We start from the raw sequence: 20,570 nt of genomic DNA on the forward strand, positions 1-20,570 counted from the left end.
TCACTTGGGGCTGGCAGCTTCTGTTAAAGATTTTTGATACAAATACACAAAAAAAAAGACCAAATCGCCAGGGTCTTTTCCATGCATCATTTATTAAAATTTATTATAACCAGTGCTCTTACCGACATAATTTTATATAGGGGAAATGGATGTAATGTTGGCCTAAATGCTCCTAATTTGGGCCCATACAATCGACTAAAGTTTCAAAAGCGATCAAAAATATCCATAAGTACCGTCCCAATGACGCGTTCATATTGATAAAATTTATAAATGGCAGATTTTTAGCGATGGACCCAATCCAACCAACATTAGAGACATTTCCCTTATTTGTAGTTTTGTTAATCTCCTCTTCCTCGGTGGTTTGTACGAATCGTACGAATGTAAATACTTGTGAATGTGACGCTAACAGATTGACAGCTCTTTACTGGGTGTCCAGCAAACCGTTTATGTTAGCTGAATTTTTCGGTAAAAATATCGTTTGCTGTTTTTCAGTAAAACCTTTTTGTTGCTGATCATGATCCAGCAAACCGTTTTACTGATAATGAAAATTAAAATTTGGTGTGTACCATTGGATTTATCTTAATATCTATCACCAACCAACTAGTTTTACTCCGGTGATCAATTTTCCCCCGGCTCACAGTAGTTACCTTTTTCCAATAATTGTTATGTGGCGAAATGTAAATTCCATATCTTTATTTGATTTTCATCTGATTTTTTTAAATCGAATGTCAGTTAGGAAGAGGAAAAATACGAGATAAAATGGGTCCCCTAAGGATAACTGCCCCGGGCCTCCCAAATCCTAAATGCGGCACTGATCAAACCTTCATGAGGTTTTGGAAACGTAGCTCATTAATCAGTTCATGAACTTTTCCTTTCATGTCTTGTTCTGTAAAAATACAACTTTAAAGAAGAAAGCATGTGTCCATCAGTATCCTGTGGCTTCTTATTGCCAATCATAGGATGATAAGATCAATAATGAAGCGCTTTGGAATTACGAGTACTGTATATAAATGGTTTGAAAGCTATTTGCCTGTTTGCAGTCCCGTGGAGAATAACCTTGAAGTGCCCCAGGGAAGTGTATTAGGGCCCCTGTTATTTATTATGCATATTAATGACTTTCGACGTATTTTACGATTCTGCGACATTAATCTTTTTGCAGATGATACTGTGTTATTCATTGCAGCTAAGGATTTAGATGATGCCGTTTTATACTTGAATGAAGATTTGCGTTCTCTAAGTAGATGGTTGAAGTATAAGCAGTTGAAATTGAATACAAGTAAAACTAAAGTTATGGTAATTTCGCACAATCGATTAAATGAGAACGTCTCTGTTGTAATCAATGATAACCCTATTGATCGCGTTCGGGAGATTAAATATCTTGGCGTGATTATTGATGACAGACTTAAGTTCAACTCTCACATTGACAATGTCATCAAGAAAATTGCCAAGAAGTGTGGAATTCTATGTCGACTGAAAAACGATTTAACTATTGCCAGTAAAATACAGCTCTACAAATCAATCATTTCTCCTCATCTAGAATATTGTCTTCCATTTTATTTCAGGCCAATGAAACACAAACATCGAGTTTACAGCGCTTGCAGAATAAAATAATGCGTTTGATATTGAGATGTAATAGATTCACTTCCTCAACTTTGATGCTAGACGCCTTACAATGGTTGTCGGTGAAGCAAAGAATTGTATATTTGAAGATGGTGTTCATTTTTAGAGTAGTTAACGGTTTGCTGCCTCGATATGTGTGTGATCGAATTGAAAGAGGAAGTGACTTTCATAGATATAATACTAGAAACGCGGTTGAAATAAGAACACCACATTTCTTGACTTGTGCTTCCCAAAATTCATTATATTTTAAAGGAATACATGTTTTCAATTCGATGCCTAGACATATCCAACGTTCAGCAACACTTAAAGAATTGAAAAGACACTGCATTTCACACGTTAAATCTGTCGTTTGAACAGTTATGCAGTGATTTTTTTTTTATGAATTGACAAATTATGTATCATGACGAAGTTATCTCTAACGGATTATTTTGTATGGATAGCTTTTTAATAATAATTGTAGCACTGCAAAAACTATTTTTGTTCGTCACGATTAATAATTTCCTGGCGTCGGCAATACTGGTGCTCATCACGGAAAACAAGATCGACGGAAAACAAATCAAGGAAAAAAAGATTTCCCAGGAATATTGTAAGGGAATGTTAAGAAAAACTATTAAGAGAAATTAAAGCAAATTCTCATGAGATTTGTAAAGAAGACGAAGATAAATGTAGAGTTGATTTCCAGAGTATTCTGAAGGAAATATCTATTGTATCCCGAATAGAATGCACAGAGTTTCTAATCTGCTATGGAAAAACGTTATAAGAAATAGGGGAAATGGCTCTAATGTTGACCTATGGATCTAAGATTGGGCCCATCGCTAAAAATCTGCTATTTATCAATTGTATCTATATGAACACGTCATTGGGACGGTACTAATGGATATTTTTGGTTGCTATTGAAAATTTAGTCGATTGCTGAATTTATAAATGGGCCCAAATTAGGGACACTTAGGCCGACATTACATACATTTCCCCTACCGGAGAAAAACTACTAAGGGGAATCCTGCAAAGAACAAGTCATGAATGACCTCCCAAGTAGCACAAATCTGTCACATAAAGTTACAGCAACTTGTTTTTGACTAAAATGAGTTCTGTAGCAGTTACTTTAAGCGGTTTGAGACAAGTGCGCTACTAGGGCTAAAATGCATTAAAAGGATACATTTAAGTAAATCGGTAAAAAATCATCGGTTGGTATAAGAACACATTGAAATTTGATTTTGAACTATTTTTCAGGACATCAAAATATACATTCTCAACTGAAAACAAAATAAATATGAAGACAGTTAGTAACAAAATTGCTGAGATAATCTTATTTGAAGTAATGGTTTAAAAAAGGGGTCCTATATATCTCATCACTGCTTTGACCAAATCAGCTCATTTTTGGGGTTAAGACTCGTTAAACAGGACGAAGGCCGATTTTGAAAAGTGTTTTATCCAGAGAAATTTTTTCTTAATAAAAATCTTTTTTTTTTAATTTCTTTAAAAAAAAAATCATGATCCGGCTTCATTATGCACACGGGATATATCTTGTGAGTCTTCACCTCAAATTTCAGTCCAAATTCGGTCCATTCAATCCTGAGATATCGTGGGACCCGTAAATCAAAGTCGATTTCCTTTATGCCGATCCATCTTTAGATCTCAATTATTTACAAACAGCAACATATCACCTCAACACGTATTTACTAATGAGAGTACGTGTTTACTAAAACTAATACTAACACGTGTTAAATAATACGAATCGAATTCGACCATTTTTGAAAAATCGATTTTACATATAGGGGTTACTATAATACAAAACAAAAATTGAACGCATTTTGAAATTATCCTAAGAACATTTTTAAGAAATTTCCAAAGTTATCCTGTGATGAGTTCCTAAGAAATAAATAATTTTATTCAGGCATTGAATATGTTACAAATTCAAGTCCAAAATCAGGAACTATTTTTCAAGATACTTAGTAAAAATTTGAAAATGCTGTGACATGAAAAATGAGCAATAAACGAAAAAATAGAAAAACAAATATAGGGGAAATGCAGGTAATGTCAGCCTAAGTGTTCCTAATTTGGGCCCATACATAAATTCAGCAATCAACTAAATTGTCGATAGCAACCAAAAATATCCATTAGTAACGTCCCAATAACGCGTTCATCTAGATAAAATTGATAAATAGCAGATTTTTAGCGATGGGCCCAATGTTAGATCCATAGGCCAACATTAGAGACATTTCCTCTATATCATTGCCATCGAAGATTGCAAAAAATAACTAAAAATCACCTGTCCGACGCTTAGGAATTGTTAAGGATTTTCACTGGAACCATTTAAGAAAATCTTGGCCTTGACTGGACTTGACAAATTTCCGAAACTCTGGGACATTATCATTTATTTTACATCTCAGACTTTATTTTTGGTATTTCATAATAAGGAATTCCGAATTTGAGGAAATAGTCTAGATGTCAGGCTTAATTTTTAGACGTAGGATTACGTCTTTCGGAAACATATTGGGGTTGCAATTTCAAAAAGCCAAAATCGACCGCGTTACGAAAAGTGGTCAGGTTTTGACCACTTATAACTCTGTCAATAGGAAGAAGCCGCACCGCTACTGATCGGATTCAGTTGCTCGAAGAGATAAACTAACCTTAGGCTAAAAATCTCTAAAATAAAAATTAAAAAAAATATTACAGTTGCTTGTCGTGAGCCGCTGTGGGTTAAATGTATATGTCAAGCGCATCACCCTCGTTCCAAACAACATACAGCTCGCCTCACACTCAGTATTACTCAACCATCACGACAAAACGGTTCTTTTCAGGACCATCATAAATTGTTATTGTTTAAGAGTTAATTTTCAAACACAACGACCGAATACCACATGGCCTAGTCAATTAACCAGAACAACTTCGAATTAAGATAAGGTTTTCTCCAGGACGCTGGAAAAAACAAAAAAAAAAAATCTCGGATATATATGATTGATCGCAAATATCTCTTACGATTGGAAAAATTTACCAAGAAATTCCTCCAATCAATTTTTGTTTTTTTATATTATCTATTGAATAAACCAAAAATTCCGAGCGTTTTGTGCACGAAAATGCGTAATTTTGTCATCAGAAAACGAGGCGTTTCCTTGATGGAAAAAAGTAGTTTCCCAAACACAGTCACCGAATATTGATACCGAGCACGTAATCCTACGTCAAATCTACGGGCGTGTCTTGGATACAACTTCTTAATTTTTTTTATTACAAAAGAATTTAATTAAAACAGGTATTGAAAAAGCATTTTAAGTCTCCAATCAAATTCCCGATTATTTCCCAGTTCTTCCCGGATGAATTTGATTTCGGGTTAGTTCCCAGTTTTCCCGGTTCAATGGCCATCCTGTAATTTTATACAAATTTCGAAAATAACGGACTTGAATATCTAGATTACGGAGTTGAAAAAAAAATATCAAAATATTAGTGTTTCCATCAACACCATTTACACAGTTCTGGTCTGTTCGCAGCTCTTCTTTACACTCTTGACATACTGATTTTTAATGAATCTTTTTTACAATGGGATTTGATGTGTTTTTGTAAAGGCCGTAAAAGAGTGACTTTAGTGACTAAATTTTAAGAAATAGTGACATCCGGTTTTTATTACTTTATGATTTTTTCCAGATAGCCTCAAAGTTCAACTTTCAAAAAGCCGTTTCAACTTACCCCGGTGTACCTTAATACAAGTTGTTTTTGCACCCAATAGTGTGTCGAAAAGGAGCACTTTTCCGTATAGTGTGTCAAAATATTAAATGCTTCTGCCTGTTCAAAATAACTTCAACATCGGAATTGAATTGTCAAACAAATCTTCATTCAGGACCTACACCGCGCTCTAAAATCGGTCATATTTATTCAATGTGCACTTATCCGGTTTCTGATTGGAATCTGCAAATTTAATTAAATTTTCATCTTCAAAACAGTCCGAGCTAGTGCATTCTGGCGCTTCCGGTGACCCGGTGCAAAGTGCACCATTGACGTCATCAACATCGTTTGTGACCGCGCGCTATGAGCAAACAGAGCAGAGCACACTGCATTTCGTTCGATTGACGTCATCGAACTCGGGGATGAGGTCACGTATAACCTAGTTCCGAACTAACTATCCGCCAGTCTGGCCTCTCTCCTGCAGTGCTGAAATCGAGGTCATCGATCCCGGAGCATGATTTCCATTCATTTATGCTTGCAAGAGTGCACCTGCATCTGCGCATCCTTGCTGCTTCTGGAGCCCATTCACGGCAACCTGATTTCCCCCATTCAATCTAGGTAGGTAGGAATGACATTTTCACAGCATTGTTATGTGACAGGATGGAGACCGGAATTACGTCATTTGTCCGTTCGAGTCCTGGATCATTTACGTAAAACAACCGTTTTTTCCTCGACTGGTAGGAAAGGGTGTGAAATTAAAACTCCTATCCGACCATTTAATTAAACGCTCGAAATTAATTATACCCTTTGGTGTCAGTTGCGCTGAAGAGTGGAAAGGCACGGACGTGGTAATTAAGTTGAAATTTGTTTTGCTAACGGTTAAGACGTGGAACCACTTCAAGGTGCATAGTGACGTCACTTAGTTTTTTTGATGTTGGTCAATTTCCTCCCGGGGAAAGTATGGGTACCATTTAAGTTTTCCATCAATTGGGCCAAAAATTGTGAAGGCGTCGTCGTTAATTGTGTCATTCGTCGTCGTTGCCGTACGTCCTCCTTAATCGGAAGATATGGAAAATTAAGTTTAATGACCTTTCGTTCTTTATGAGACGACGAATATCTTCATCAATCATTCATAACTTGTCATGCATCAATTGAAAGAACCATACCGGACTCGTAAAAAAGAGCTTAATAGTTATGTCACTCATAAAGCACGTAACCACCCTACCCTACCGCCGCATCCTCCCAGCACCGATACGCTGCCGCACGGAGCGGCGTTCGCCTTCGAGGGACACGCCATATTTTGCGTTGTCACATATTTTCGCCTTCGCGCAACGCGCAGCATTTTAAACTTTTGCGTGGATGAAATATGCTGAATAGTTGTTATGAATGATTATATTTTCCTGCCATATAACAACGCAGCACATCCGCTTCGGGTGGCCTATGGTGGCTGGCGCGGCCACGTTTTGCGACGACAATTTTAAAAAGTGCCTACGCGAACAACCGCCCAAGTCATGAATGAGAGGATGGGTGGGCCGACGCACGGGGGGACGCTCGCTTGTTTTAAGACCATCACGATTGGGCCTAGGGGTGCGTAGAATTAATGGCCGTCTCCGCTTAAGTTCATCGATCATGCTCCCGCAGCAAGCAAAAAAGTTTGGTAAACAGGAAACGGTGATCGATTTCCAGTTAATTTTCGTTCCACGGAATAGCGCAGCTCGGCGCGTAATTTTCCGCTGTCCCCTATTGGATGAGGATGACCGAGTTCAAAAGAAAATGACAACATGCTCAAGCACTGCGAAAACGATTGTCACAACACAACAATGGTCAGCACAACAATGCTAATGAAGATGGCGATCGGACACTTGTTGTTTACGGTACATGGGGGAGAATTAGGATGGACCTAACGGGACCAACAAGCTTATCTCAACTGCTAAAAATTCAACGTTTGATCTGAACGTTATTTACAACACAAAAATTAAAAAAAAAAATATCAACAAGGTACACCCTAAAGATCAAGTCAAGTTACGTGACCGAACCGAGCCGTAAAGAATCGCCAACGCGTACACCATTGACTTGACGCTGGACTCTCGCTGCTGGCTGGTAGTGGGAGTAGTATTTTTACGTTCATTCATTCATGGCAAGTAGCGCGGCGATATAACTTCATTCAAGTTTCGCCCAGGTTTCTCAACGAAACGGGCTCGCGATTACTATCGAGTCAGGCGTTTGAACGAAATTGGGCAAGACTCCATTAATCCAGTTGGTGTGCCATAGTCGGTGGGTCGGTCGGTTGACTGATGATGGTTGGTTGTGTCACCAAACGGGGCTAAAGACATCGTTTCGATTCAAGTCTTCCCCACGAACGCTTGTTGGGTGTATTGAATACACTTGAGTTGTATAGTTGATGGAGATTTTTGTTTCGAAAAGGGTAGATATTTAGTCTGATTTGGTTGTCTCTATGCGCTATACAGCAGCGTTTACCAATCTATAGGTCGCAAGCTATAGATGAGTCGCATCAGATTAGACAAACTGGTTGGATTCTAACATCATTTGTTCTGAATTTGAAATATTATTTTTAAGAATACAAAAGAGCTGATATACGATTTTTATTTGTAAAATTTTCAAATAAATTTCAGTTTGAATTTCAAAGTACAGCAAATTTTCACAACATTGGAGGAAATCATTACGATTTTCATGTACAATCCCGATCATAAGTTTGGGGTCACCCTTTAAAACACGTGTAAATGTTTTTTGCTCATATCTCTTAGCCATAGGTCATTTCAAAGGTATTGACTGAAATTTAGTTCATAGGTAACTGGTTTAACATATTTTATAATTTTAATGTACTAAAACTTTCCTTAAAGCTATAACATTTTCCAAAAGTCACACAGAATATTCACGACTGATTTTCGGGGTCGATAGAACAACCCTTCCCAAGTAACAATTGTAGTTTTATGCGGGTTCGGTAGACCATGATTTAGACTAGTAGAGTGCTTTAAAACCTGACAAAACTTGCAATGCTACTTGGGTTATTATATACCCATCGGGATACGTTTGTGAAAGATTAGATAAACATTTAGAATATGCTTTAAATCAATAGTTATTCAAGTCATTGATCAAAAGTTAAGAGTCACTCCACAGTATGATTCCTAGCTATTGTAAGTTTACTTGAAATTTTAGAATACATGGATACAATTCAGCGGCATTTAAGCCGACATTACATTCATTTCCCCTATATTCAAATCTCTCAAACGGAACCCTTCATAAAGCGTAGAGAAAAATAATGTTTTTTCTGCTTTTAAAAATTAAAAAAAAAAAATTGTTTAAAATCTAAATATTTCAAAATAGTCGTAAGAACAATAAGTCGTAACAATAAGAACAAGGTGATAGTTCTTTTAAATAATTTTCACATAAATTGGTACTTGACCAGTACGGCATGACAGGTCCTTGAAATCGGATCAGCCGGTTTCAGTTGTTGAAAACGGATTTCATCAAACATCATTCCAAATCTTGTTTGGCAGCTCACTAGGTAAGCCACCTTAAATCTGATCGATCCCTCTTGTTCGTTGCGCACAGCTTCGTCTTGTTCCAGTCGGATCACTACCAAGAACCATTTTCAGTGGGTCGTTATCCGACATTATAACGATGTGCCCAGCCCACCGTAGTCACCAGATTTTTGCACTCGATCTAAATTTCTTAACTTACAAACCTTCTGCAATGATACTTAATGATTCACTTCTTTTCTACAGTGTTTCAACAATTTCCGAGCTAAATCCAATCTATGAAAAGATTTGGTTTAACATTTTTAGAAGTGAAACAAGAAACGATTCAGGAAATTCCTAACTGAGGTGACACTTTTCAAAGCAGATTCAAAACTGAGTCTGAACTTTTTTGAAGTGAGTTCAAACTTTCGAATAAGTCATCAATATTTTTCAAACTGAGTCTAAACTTTTCTGTTATGTTATTCAATCCTTTTTTAAGTTGTCAAAACTTTTCTGAAGTTATTCAACATATACCGTATCCAAGCTATGAATAATTAGTTTCGCTTTTTTCTGAAGTGAGGCAACATTAGCTGATTAATCCTTTTCCTAAATGAATCCAAGGTTTCCTGCATTGATTCAACTTTTTCCGAACTGAAACCAAAATTGTCAGATTTGACATTTTTCTAAGTAAGCTCCACATTTTTGTTAACTGCTTTGGCATTTGGCAAGGACACAATCTTGCTTAGTGAAAGTGTAGAAAGTTTTCCGAAGTGAACCGACAATTTTTTTAGTTAAATTTTCCAAATGGTGTCCAATCTCCTTTCAAAACCTTACTTAGGGAGTCCAAACTTTTCTGTTGAGTGATTGAATTATATTGAATGTTAGTCTAAGCTTTCCTGAAGTGATTTACCTTACTTTTAACGTAGATTCTCCCTTAGATCCCTTCCTCGTTCTTGTGAGATTCACATCCTTTAAAAATGAGGCTGATATTTTAAAGAATAGACTTTCGTGTGTTCATACCTGATGGTAGATTTTTTTTAAAGCAAGCACAATTGTTGAGAAAACTGGGTTTACATCCACAAAAAGTACGTATTTTTATAGAAATTTGGGTTTCTTGACCTTTGTGAGTTCATACGTGATGGTAGATTTTTTTTTTTTAAGCCAGGTTGGATTTCGGTTCAATCTTTTGAAATTTGTGCTTGGATTTTATAAAATGGAACTTGCTGAATACCGGAAGGACGAACCTGGTTAATATTCACAAAAGAAGGTATTTTCATAGAAAATTATTTTTCTGTTTTGCCGAACTGAATTTTGGCTTCTATCTTTGAAAAATAGGCTTGTATTTTAATAAATGTTGCTGAATCCATACGTGAGGGTTGAATTTCTTCAATTTTTGAGAATACCGAGTTTGAATTCACGAAAGTACGTATTTTCACAAAAACTTTGATTTTCTGTTCTGCCAAGTTGAATTTCGGCTCCGATCTTTGAAAATAGACTTTAATTGCAGTTTGCTGAATCAATACGTGATGGTAAATTTTTCTGAAGCATGCACAATTTTTTAGAAAACTTGGTTTGAATTCTCAAAAGTACGTATTTTTAAAGAAATTTGGGTTTCTTGTTTAGCCAAGTTGAATTTCGGCTCCTTCCTTTGAAAAATAGGAGTGGATTTTACCAAATTGCTGAATCCATACGTATTTTCATAGAAATTAGGTTTTTTCTGTTTTGCCAAATTGCATTTTGGCTCATATCTTTGAAAAATAGGCTTGTGTTTTTTAGAATGGAGCTTGCTGAATCCATACGTGAAGGTTGAACCGGGTTTGTAATTCGAAAAGGTTTTTTTTTGTTTTCCTTTTCTGCTAAGTTGGATTTTGATACTGTCCTTTGAAAGTTATGCTTAGATTTTATAGAATTGACCTTGCTGAATTCATATGTGATGATTATTTTTTTAAGCACACACAAAGCCAGGTTTAAATTGACAAAACTACGTATTTTTTGTTAAAATTTGGTTTTTATGTTCATCTAAGATGGATTTTGGCTCCTTCCTTTAAATATTACGCTTGGATTTTGTTGAATAGACCTTCCTGAACCCATACGTCTAGTTAGAATTTTTGAAGCACGAACAATTGTTGAGAAAACTAAGTTATATTTGGATAGGGAGGAAGTATCGAAAACAGAACCTTTTGTTTATAAGAACTGTTACGTTTGTGGTATTCCGCTTAATGGTTTATCCGGGATTTATTAATACCCAAAAATCAATTGCTTTGATCCTATTGATCTACATTATTACTAATGTTCTTCTTTGAAAGGATACAAAAACTTATGCGCGAAATGTCTTGTTGATAACTCGAGTGTTACACATAATAAAGTCAACATTTGTGGCATTAGTGTCAAAAATCACGGCTTCAAAGAAGTATAAGGCTAAGAAAAAATGCTAGCGTTTTAAATATACGGTTTAGATATAATGTAAAACGAATTTTAAATGTTTTATTTTTGTTTGGTTTATTTTTTATCCTCCCCCCTCAACTGGTGTGAGCATCGAGTGACAAAAGAAAAACTTGTGATTTGTTCCGAAAAAAATGAAAAATTTAAGATAAAGTATAATAGTCAAAAATGCATGACATGAATCAATTTTGCGTGGTTCTACGTCATACTGCAATCGTGTCTAGAACACAATTCTTTAATTTTTTTCAATTTTTTTCAAGTTATTATAATTTATATATCAAAGACAAATTTGTAAAAAAAATAACACTTAAGGCTTAACTATTGTAATCGGTCTACACTGATTGACGACAAACGAATAAATAAATGGTTTTAAGAGTTTAACATTCTCCAGAATTTCTGAACTTTCATGAGTTTCAAAAGTTCTCAATATTTTGGGATATCTTGAAGTTCCGGAAGTTCATAGTGTTCACAAAGATCCAAGAGCTCAGAGAATACCTATGGAACTTCAAGTATATCTCATAACAAATAGCAATCTAATTTTTGGTGCTATTTCGTTGATAATTGTCAATAGATCTCCCTTCTCCTTGTCATGAATTATATTAAGTGCTAAAATATGTGCAATAATAGTTCTAAGCCATTACAACTTACCTTACTAACTAGCATATCGTTTTCATCGAAGTGTCTTCCGAACATCTTGGGCGTCTCTCCTGGAAGTGGTTCGATCTTTATGCACACCTCCTGTCCCTTGCGGGCAGCCTCAATCTGTTTGTGATTAGCTTCGACCGACGTCACCACTCCCAGATCAACAAACTGCAAGTAGAAACACAAGGAAGGAAATACTCAGTTAGTCAATTGCACGACGAAATATTGCGACCAGATGTCATCTCCCGAATTAGGACAGTTTTCTCCGACAACAAACGATCTTAAACCAATTCTGCCTCCCAATCAACAACGGAAGTATGCGAAATATTTCACGTGAGGTTCTGCGACACATGTCCGTCATCAGCTTGACACTCTAATCGTCGTCAGAACCGAAACCGTTGTTGCAAAATATATTCAATTGCTCCTCCGTCATCGCAGCAGCGTGTTTTCTATTCATTATTTTGCTAAATGATCATTTCCCGGGCCAAAGCCAAACAGTTAATCTTTTCACTTGCTGTCGTCAGTTTTTCTCGCAGTTTTCGAAAACAAAACAATAAACGCTGATCACCTTGCTTCTGCGCTCCGTCCATCATTACCCACCAGCTGGGGGGTAAAACTACACGAGTGTGTCGACTGACTGCCTCCGTCTCGGAATATTGACGCATGCTCCTGGGGTAGGCTGGGAGAGATTTTCTAGGAAAAAGACGTAAATCGGTGACCATCTTTACGTCGGTCGGTCCCGTTTATTAACAATGAAAGTTGATGTGTTGCCAAAATAATTAAGAAAACTAAATAAACCCTTTGGTAAGCTGTCAAACGGTGTGCCAAGCTCTTCCGCATGAGCTCGGAGCAGACGCCAATAGAACCATATGCCGTGGCGGGTGTGGGAAACGGGTGGGGCCGCTGTTTGGGGACAAGTATTAATGAAACGTACGGAAAGCTGTCATTGACGTTAGTTGGGATATAGTAGACCGCACAGACGTGAGCAGGTCGTCGAAAGGACTAAGGAGAGTGCCACATACTGTGCTGGGCACTACCTTGGGTGAAAAGGGAAGAACATCAAATTGACGTCAGTGCTATATAGATCCATCGATATACGCCACAGAAACTATATATTTTGTTTCCTTCAGGTTTTCTTTTTGTTTTTTTCATTAACCAGATACTTTGACGCTCAAAGTCCGAGTGAAATCAATTCACGACAACGGCATACAAACACCGACCGCCATAATCAGAAGCCGTAAATCTTTGCTGACGAGTGCGCGCAAGAGACAATTTTACTGCTACCGTATTTGAAATTTCATTACGAAAGCCAAATGAATTAAACAATGGAACCTGTCCATCACCGTCACCCGTCGTCATTGGCGTGACCTGTACCTGTACTGCCTATAGGAACAAGTAATAAAAATTAAGCACATTTTTCAATATTTTTACGAGCGCATTTAATTCCATCGAGCGGTTTCCATTTTTGGCGACTTGCACCGGTCGGCGCACTATGGGAAAACTCCATACAAGGAAGTGGCCACAAATATTTGCTGGCTTATTCTGCATTATTTAACAAGATTCGTATTAGTATGTGGCTATATTAATCATTAAACATAATTTTGAGATCCTGAAGTCTTTTGGGTTTATCAAAATGCCCTGGAGTTAAGATTTTTATGTTCTATAGACTTAAGTGGATTGATACGCATATTTTCTACATATTCAACGCACCATCAGAGCTTTGTAAAGCTTCATGATAAAATTCGCAACATAGAATGGTAATAGTAAGATATTTTATGCTCTCCAAACTATTCTGGAGCTAATATCTTGAAGTTCGACAAACCAATGTCCTGAAAACCTGTATGAGTTCATGAAGCTCAAGAGAGCCTTCTGACAACATGCACATCGTCGAATGGTATCATTAAGATATTTATTGCTCTCCAAAGATCTCAAGTTCCGCCGACTAAATGAAGTCTTGAACAGTGTCCTGGAAATCTTTAAGAGTTCGTGAAGCTCAAGACTTCCCCTTAACAACATGTACATCATGGATTGATTAGAGATGTTGATAAGATTTTTAATTCCCTCCAAACTATTCTGGAGCTAAGATCTTGAAGTTCTACAAACTCAATAAAACTCTTTAACAATCTATTCTTCATTCCTTTATTTAACGTTGGTCTCTGTTCCGCAATCTAGTGCCAATCACCGACGGACATCGATTGCCATCCATTGACGGCAATCGAATGTGTAGGAAGGCAGCTTCCACACCTGCGTAGAATAGGGCACCCATTCAACACACATAGGCCGGGAATAACGACTTTACTTCCCATCCGAAGGAAGACGTGACCAGAGATTTTTATGCCTCAGAAAAATGCCACCGTCCTCGGCTGGGATTTAACCCAGACCCATTGGGGTTGGGATTGAACCCAGTCACGCTTACCACTACACAACCGGCTTCGGCACTTGAACAATGTAATGAAAATCTTGAAGTCTATGAAGCTCAAGCAACAAACATTGGAAACAGAATCAGAGATTTAGTCAAAAATACACTAATTCAGTTTAAAAATGGTTTATTCAGCCTTTAATCAGCTTAAATTGTTTTTTTTTTTGACTACATGTTTAGTATTACTTCTGCGTGAAGTCAACGATTTACATAGTTGAAAATGCTAATTTCAAATAACAGACTAAAGTGGTTATTTTTATACGATAGATGAGGAGATGAAAGTATAGAATTGATAGTTCCGTTTAGAGTACGGCAGTGTGAAAATTGCATATAGAAGTAGAAAGCGAGCTAGACAACTTTTAGGAAGGTACAAATCAGTTTTATCATCTATCTCTCTTTACCAAACTCCCCCTTTGGAGAGGGATGGTAAGGGGTGTCCCCCCCGCCAAATTGTTTGTTGGGAAGATAATCTCTTGAAGCTCAATACAGCCACTTAACCACATGCACATCATGGAATGGTATCAATAAGATGTTTAATGGTTTCCAAGCCATTCTGGGGTTGAGATCTTGATGTTATACAGGATCAATGCTCAATAAAGTCTTGAATAATGTGCTGAAAATCTTTTCAAGCCCGTGAAGCTAAAAGAGAGCCTCTTAACAACATACACATCATGGAATGGTTTGAGATATTTAATGCTTTCCAAACCATTCTGGAGTATGGATCTTGAAGTTCTGGAGGGTCAATGAAGTCTTGAACGATGTACTGAAAATCTTTACGAGTCTTGAAGTTTAAGAAATATATTAAAAAAATCAGAACTACGATCGCATCACTTAAAAAGGTGTATGATGAACAAACGAACCCAACCTACTAATAAAATATCCTCTCCTGTGAGCTTTATGAGGACGCAAAGGTAAACACGATCCCCAAAACAACAAACGTCATTGTAATATTCTTTCCCTACTCCCACCTGATTGCAAGACCGTGGCCGGCGCCGTTATTGATCTTTAAAATGTGGAGTCACTGAAACTTGTAGCATGGACGATTGCTCCCAACCCCATTCAGTAAATGGTAGTTTGTTTGCGAAAATGTGATTTTATGTACGCTTAAGATACATAACAACCCCCTTGTTCTATTGTAAATTTCCCCATTTACCCCCCATTTAGATCAACGAGATGTCTTCATCGCTACTTTTGAAATTTGTGGTCGGGGGATGGTGTTAAATATTTCAAATTTATTAAACAGAGCCTTCCCAGAAGCGTCAATTGCTAAATGTTAAAATAACATCATTTAATTTTAGAGAACTTCGAACAAGCTCGGCGTACTTTTTAAACATAAAGAGAATTTTAAATAACTTCATAGACATTCAAAAAACATCGTGAAATTTTCGAAAACTTCGTAGACATTCATTGAACAGTGTAGAAGTTCTGGAAACTTTCTAACACTGCAGTAAATTTTATAGAAGTTCATCTAAGTTTGTAAGCGCTTAGCACACCTTGTAGAAGCTCAGTGAACTTTATAGAACTTCAGAGAATTTTGTAAAACGTCAGCTAGTTATTCAGAAAACATAGTAGATGTTCGGGAAACAACGCAGAAATTAAGAAAATTCAATATAAAGTCGAGGAACTTTGTAGAGCTTTAGAGAATTTCTAATAAATTCAGGGAGCTTTGAAAAAATTCGGAAAAGCTTCGTAGAATTGGGATCTTTATGCAAGTTTGCGAAACTTCGATGAAATTAATCGAACTTTTTTTGATTTTAAGAAATTTCATAAACGTTCTTCTTCCCATGACGCGGGCAATTCGTTAATGTTTAAAGGAGTTTTAAGTAGATTAGCAAATTCCGTAGAAATTCAGGAATCATTGTAGAACTTCAGGGAACTTCGCAGAAAATTATCGAAATTCTAAAAATAATCAATAGAAGTGCATGTAGAAGTGCAGTGAACTTCATAGAAATTCAGAGAATTTTGTAGGAGTCAAACGAATTGCAAAACTTTGTAGAAACTTCATAAATCTTTATATACAGTAATATAATAGTAGAATATGAGGTAAATAGTTTACTTTGATGGTAATATCAAAATCGCTGTTCTGTGTGTGTGTTCCATACCCATAAACTAAACTGCGAATAGCAGATTTCGGTAAAAATTATAAGTGGATAGAACCTCAACAATTATTCAATTTGGTAATGATTGTACATATGATAAAATAAACTATATTTTTAATTTCACCAACCATGCGTAATAATGCTTCAATAAATGCTCGTATATAAGTCTAAAAGAGCATGGATTGCCATATTTATTCATTTTGTAAAATCGGATATGCAAATCATGTAATTGAATTTCGCCCAAAAATATCCATACAACATTTGCTGCAAAAACTGCAATCCATTTTAGGAAGAAACGTCACATAAAGCTGTTAACGCTTCTTCGATCCTTAAATAGGACCGTATGCTCCTACCGTGGCAGTAAATAATCAAATTCTAGGCTAAACGGCTTTATGTATAAACATTATGTCTACTGGTTTTACAACAGCTCGTTCAAAAGCAAAATGAATTGTCGATAGATTAGTGGACATGTTTTACTTTTTAAAGAATGCCGTATGGACAAACTATTTTAAAACAGTAGAATCTTGCCTTACAATTGCGCCTGGACGATAGGAGAAAAATAAGTTTTTACTGTAATCAAAACAAGTTCCGTGGCAACACAGTTTCAGGAAAAGAAATCGGCTGCGTGCAAACTGTGGGAAGCGAATTGATTGCGCTAAAAAATTCCAATATCCATGCAGAAGCGGAACAAGAATTTCAAAAAATGTAAGCATTATCAGAAACAGAAGCGGACGAGAAGCTCTTCCTGCTCCTTCAACTGCTCTTCTTTATCCTTAGAATCACTTAGAAAAGCATTGCAACACTCATTTCAATATTGCATCACCTCCCACAAAGTTTAGCATTACCTATATCTCGAAATCCTCATAATCTGCAAAGGTGCTGTCTTGAACAAAGTTGTTCAGAAGGCCAAGGGCGTCTGGAAGGTGGACACTTTCGGAATTATGAAACTACGTGTGGATTTATTTTATCTCGTGATCACGACGATGTAGAAAGTTCGAATCTTCAGCAAGGTAGTTCAGAAAACCATAGGGCGTCCGGAACATGGTCGGTACAGTTCGGAATTCTCTCACAATGAGCCTTTTGTTTAAATTGTTTTATCTTGTGATCCCGACCACGTAGAAAGTTCAAATCTTCAGCAAAGTTGTTCAAAAGGCAAAGGGGGTTCAGAGGCTTGATTCGGAATTATATCACTGCTAGCGCTAGTGTGCATGAAAAAGCGTGCATTTTTTTAAATTATTTTATCTCGTGATTCCGACCTGATAGTAAGTCCAAGTCTTGATCGAAGTTGATTAGAAGACTAGGGGCGTCCAGAAGATGGTTAGTTTTGTTCAGAATTGTGTCACTACGTATCTCTAGTGTCTATGCAAAATTGAGCATTTTTATAATAATGTTATCTCGTGATCCCGACCACCTAGAAAATTTGAATCTTCAGCTTAGTTGTTCAGAAGGCCATGGCTGAGCGGATAGTGTTTAGTTCGTTTCGGAATTATGTCCCTACGTGGCGCTAGTGTGCATGCAACAATGTGAAATGTACCGGATCTAAGAATTTTGAAATCGCTTGAATATGAAGTGAATCAGTTTTAGAAAATTTAGGAATCACTTGAAAATAAAGTGAATCAGACCTGAACATTTTGGAATCACTTGAATATGAAGTAAACCAGGTCTGACAAGTATTTAATCACTGGAATATGAAGTAAATCAGACATGAAAAGCTTGGAATCACTTGAACAAGAAGTGAACCAGACCTGAACAGTTTAGATCCACTTGAATGCGAAGTGAATAAGACCGGAATTTTTCATCTGCATCACTTGAAAATGAAGTGAATTCTAACTGAAATGTTGAAATCGCTTGAATATTAAATAAATCACACATGAAAACCTTGGAATCACTTGAATATGCAGTGAAAATGAGCTGATTGTGAAATTGGAATTGGAATCAATTGAATATGAAGTGAACCAGAATTGAAAAGGTAGGAATCACTTGAAAACACTACCAGTCATAAGTATTGAATCGCTTAGAAAAGTATTGCAACACACACTAGCATGACCCAATTCAATAAAGTTCAAACCCACTTTGGAAACAACTGAATAACTCCAGGAAAGTACTAACTTACTTAAGAAAAGTTCGGAGTCACCTGGTTGCTCCATCTTATCCCATCCCAAAAGTATTGCAATCCTAGGCCTATAAACGTAAAAAAATTATGAAAACGCCTTTAATGTGGTATTTTTATATATCATAGATTTTTGATGCCTTGGGCAGCATTTCTCAATATTATGAAATTCACAACTTTACCCCAGAAGCCCTCTCCCTAGGACGCTCTATTAAAAATATATACAATCGAGTGCATTATAGGCGGTGGGAACAGGAACTAAACAGAAACGTTAAAATGTTGGTGCTTTGTAAACCGAGTAGCTTTGTCTAAGACCGTAGAGGTATATAAAATATGCCCACGATTCTAGAGTTTTTGGCACGCTACCGGCCTAACTGCCCTAATGATCTTGTGTAATCTGTAATTTAATGTTTAGCTTTAGTGATCGATACAAATACAAAACTAACCAACGATTAATATGATTGATGTATCAGAGCCGGGGGCCCTCTTTAAATTGGGGCCCCCAGCTTTAGCCCACAATCGCCCTACCGTTAATACGGCACTGCTCTCAAAACCACATTATAAAATAATGTTTGTTTGATAATGGTTTTTTCCAAACTGCCGTAGTCTGGAAAACGTAGTAAAATATTGTATAAACCATAAAGTGACGAATGATCAATTGGCTTTTGTTGAGTGTTTAATAAAACTAACCGGAATAACATAATAACATGCTCGCATAAAACATTAATAAAACTCAAATAAAGCTGTAAGGCATTGATAATGTTACTTGGGTGTTCATGTCATGGGTTACGATTAATTGACAGATCCAGTGCTGTTGCTATAATTCATTTGCCAAAAACTAGCTAACATTAATTTGACAAAATTGATTGAAAAGAGTACCTTACATTACCCGCTTGGGTCCATAACACATCCCTTGAAACTTACCAGTTTAACAGTTTTGAAAGTTCATACTTGTAGCATGAGATTTAGTTTAGCCCTCAAAATACATAAGATCATCCTAGCGACCTCAAACGTACGGAAGCAGCAGCTGCCGGATCCCTTTTAATTCTACCGTATTTTACATCATACCTATCTTGTACCGTTTGCTTTGCTTCTCACCTTCGTTATACGTATTAGTCGAAAATGTTGGCTCATATTTTTATTCATTCATTCATCTAGTCAGTTAGGCAGTTAGTTAGGTGATGTTCCGTTTACAAGGAATAGGTAATAGGGTGGTTCAAAATATCGATTTTGCTCCACGAAGCTTATTCGATTCCAAATTGTGGCCTGATTATTCTCTCAAAATTTAAACTTATTTGAATGCGAATTCATACTGCACTGACCCGTTGAAGTTTATAAAGGGATTTAAAAGGGAAAAATGAACTTTTTGCTCTCATCATCCTAGCCCTTCGTCATAATGATTTACGGGTATGCTTGTAATCTTATCTTGTGTGACATTTTATCAGCTACAACTTTGCTCAAGACCACTTTTTATTAGACTTCGTGGTAATTAAGTTATTTATTAATTTAGAAGCTGGTAACTTTCTGATATAATTAATCAAATGCTTTCTGGGCAACACTGCATCTTGCACTTATGACATAGTAGCCTGGATTTTTTACCCTATTATTTGCGCCAGGAGCAGTTGATGGAGTATGCCAGAAGAACATCGCCTTCTTAGGCAATTAATAACTAAATTATCCTGACATTCAATTAATATGTGGTCACGAGCAAAGTTGTAGCTGGGAAAATTTCACATTAGTACAGATAGCAAAATTTTTCGTATATAACGGTGAATGACTAGAACAATGCTTACAAAAAAAATAACTTTTCCCATACTAATTCCCATATAAAATTCAGAGGGTTCATAGTTCACATCCAAATGAGCTCAATTTTCGGGAGAATTATCGGGATCTGATTTGAAATCGATTGAGCCTGGTGGAGAAAAAACGATATTTTGAACCACCCTAATAGGTACGTTGCATCTTTGTTACTGTTTCAGCAATAGTTGGCATAAGCACATGGGAAATAACGTTCAGTCAGGAATTTTGCCATGTAATTTAAAACCCTATGAAACTGGTCGATGATACTTTTCCTGGAATTTGCACAGGCCAGAACGTACTTC

General features: G+C 36.6%; 1 protein-coding gene across 1 annotated transcript in view; it reads right to left on the reverse strand.

The window, feature by feature from the left end:
- The window catches only part of eIF5B (eukaryotic translation initiation factor 5B), a 306,531-nt gene that overhangs the window by 29,683 nt on the left and 256,278 nt on the right, over positions 1-20,570 (reverse strand). The window contains exon 8 of the mRNA XM_065219537.1: positions 11,847-12,008. Within this exon, the coding sequence (XP_065075609.1) occupies positions 11,847-12,008 (162 nt within the window). The remainder of the gene's footprint in view (positions 1-11,846; positions 12,009-20,570) is intronic.

The sequence above is a fragment of the Ochlerotatus camptorhynchus genome, unplaced genomic scaffold (genome assembly GCF_037179485.1).
Source record: "Ochlerotatus camptorhynchus isolate MF236.1 unplaced genomic scaffold, CSIRO-AGI_Acam_v1.1 ptg000105l, whole genome shotgun sequence".
Lineage (NCBI taxonomy): Eukaryota > Metazoa > Arthropoda > Insecta > Diptera > Culicidae > Ochlerotatus > Ochlerotatus camptorhynchus.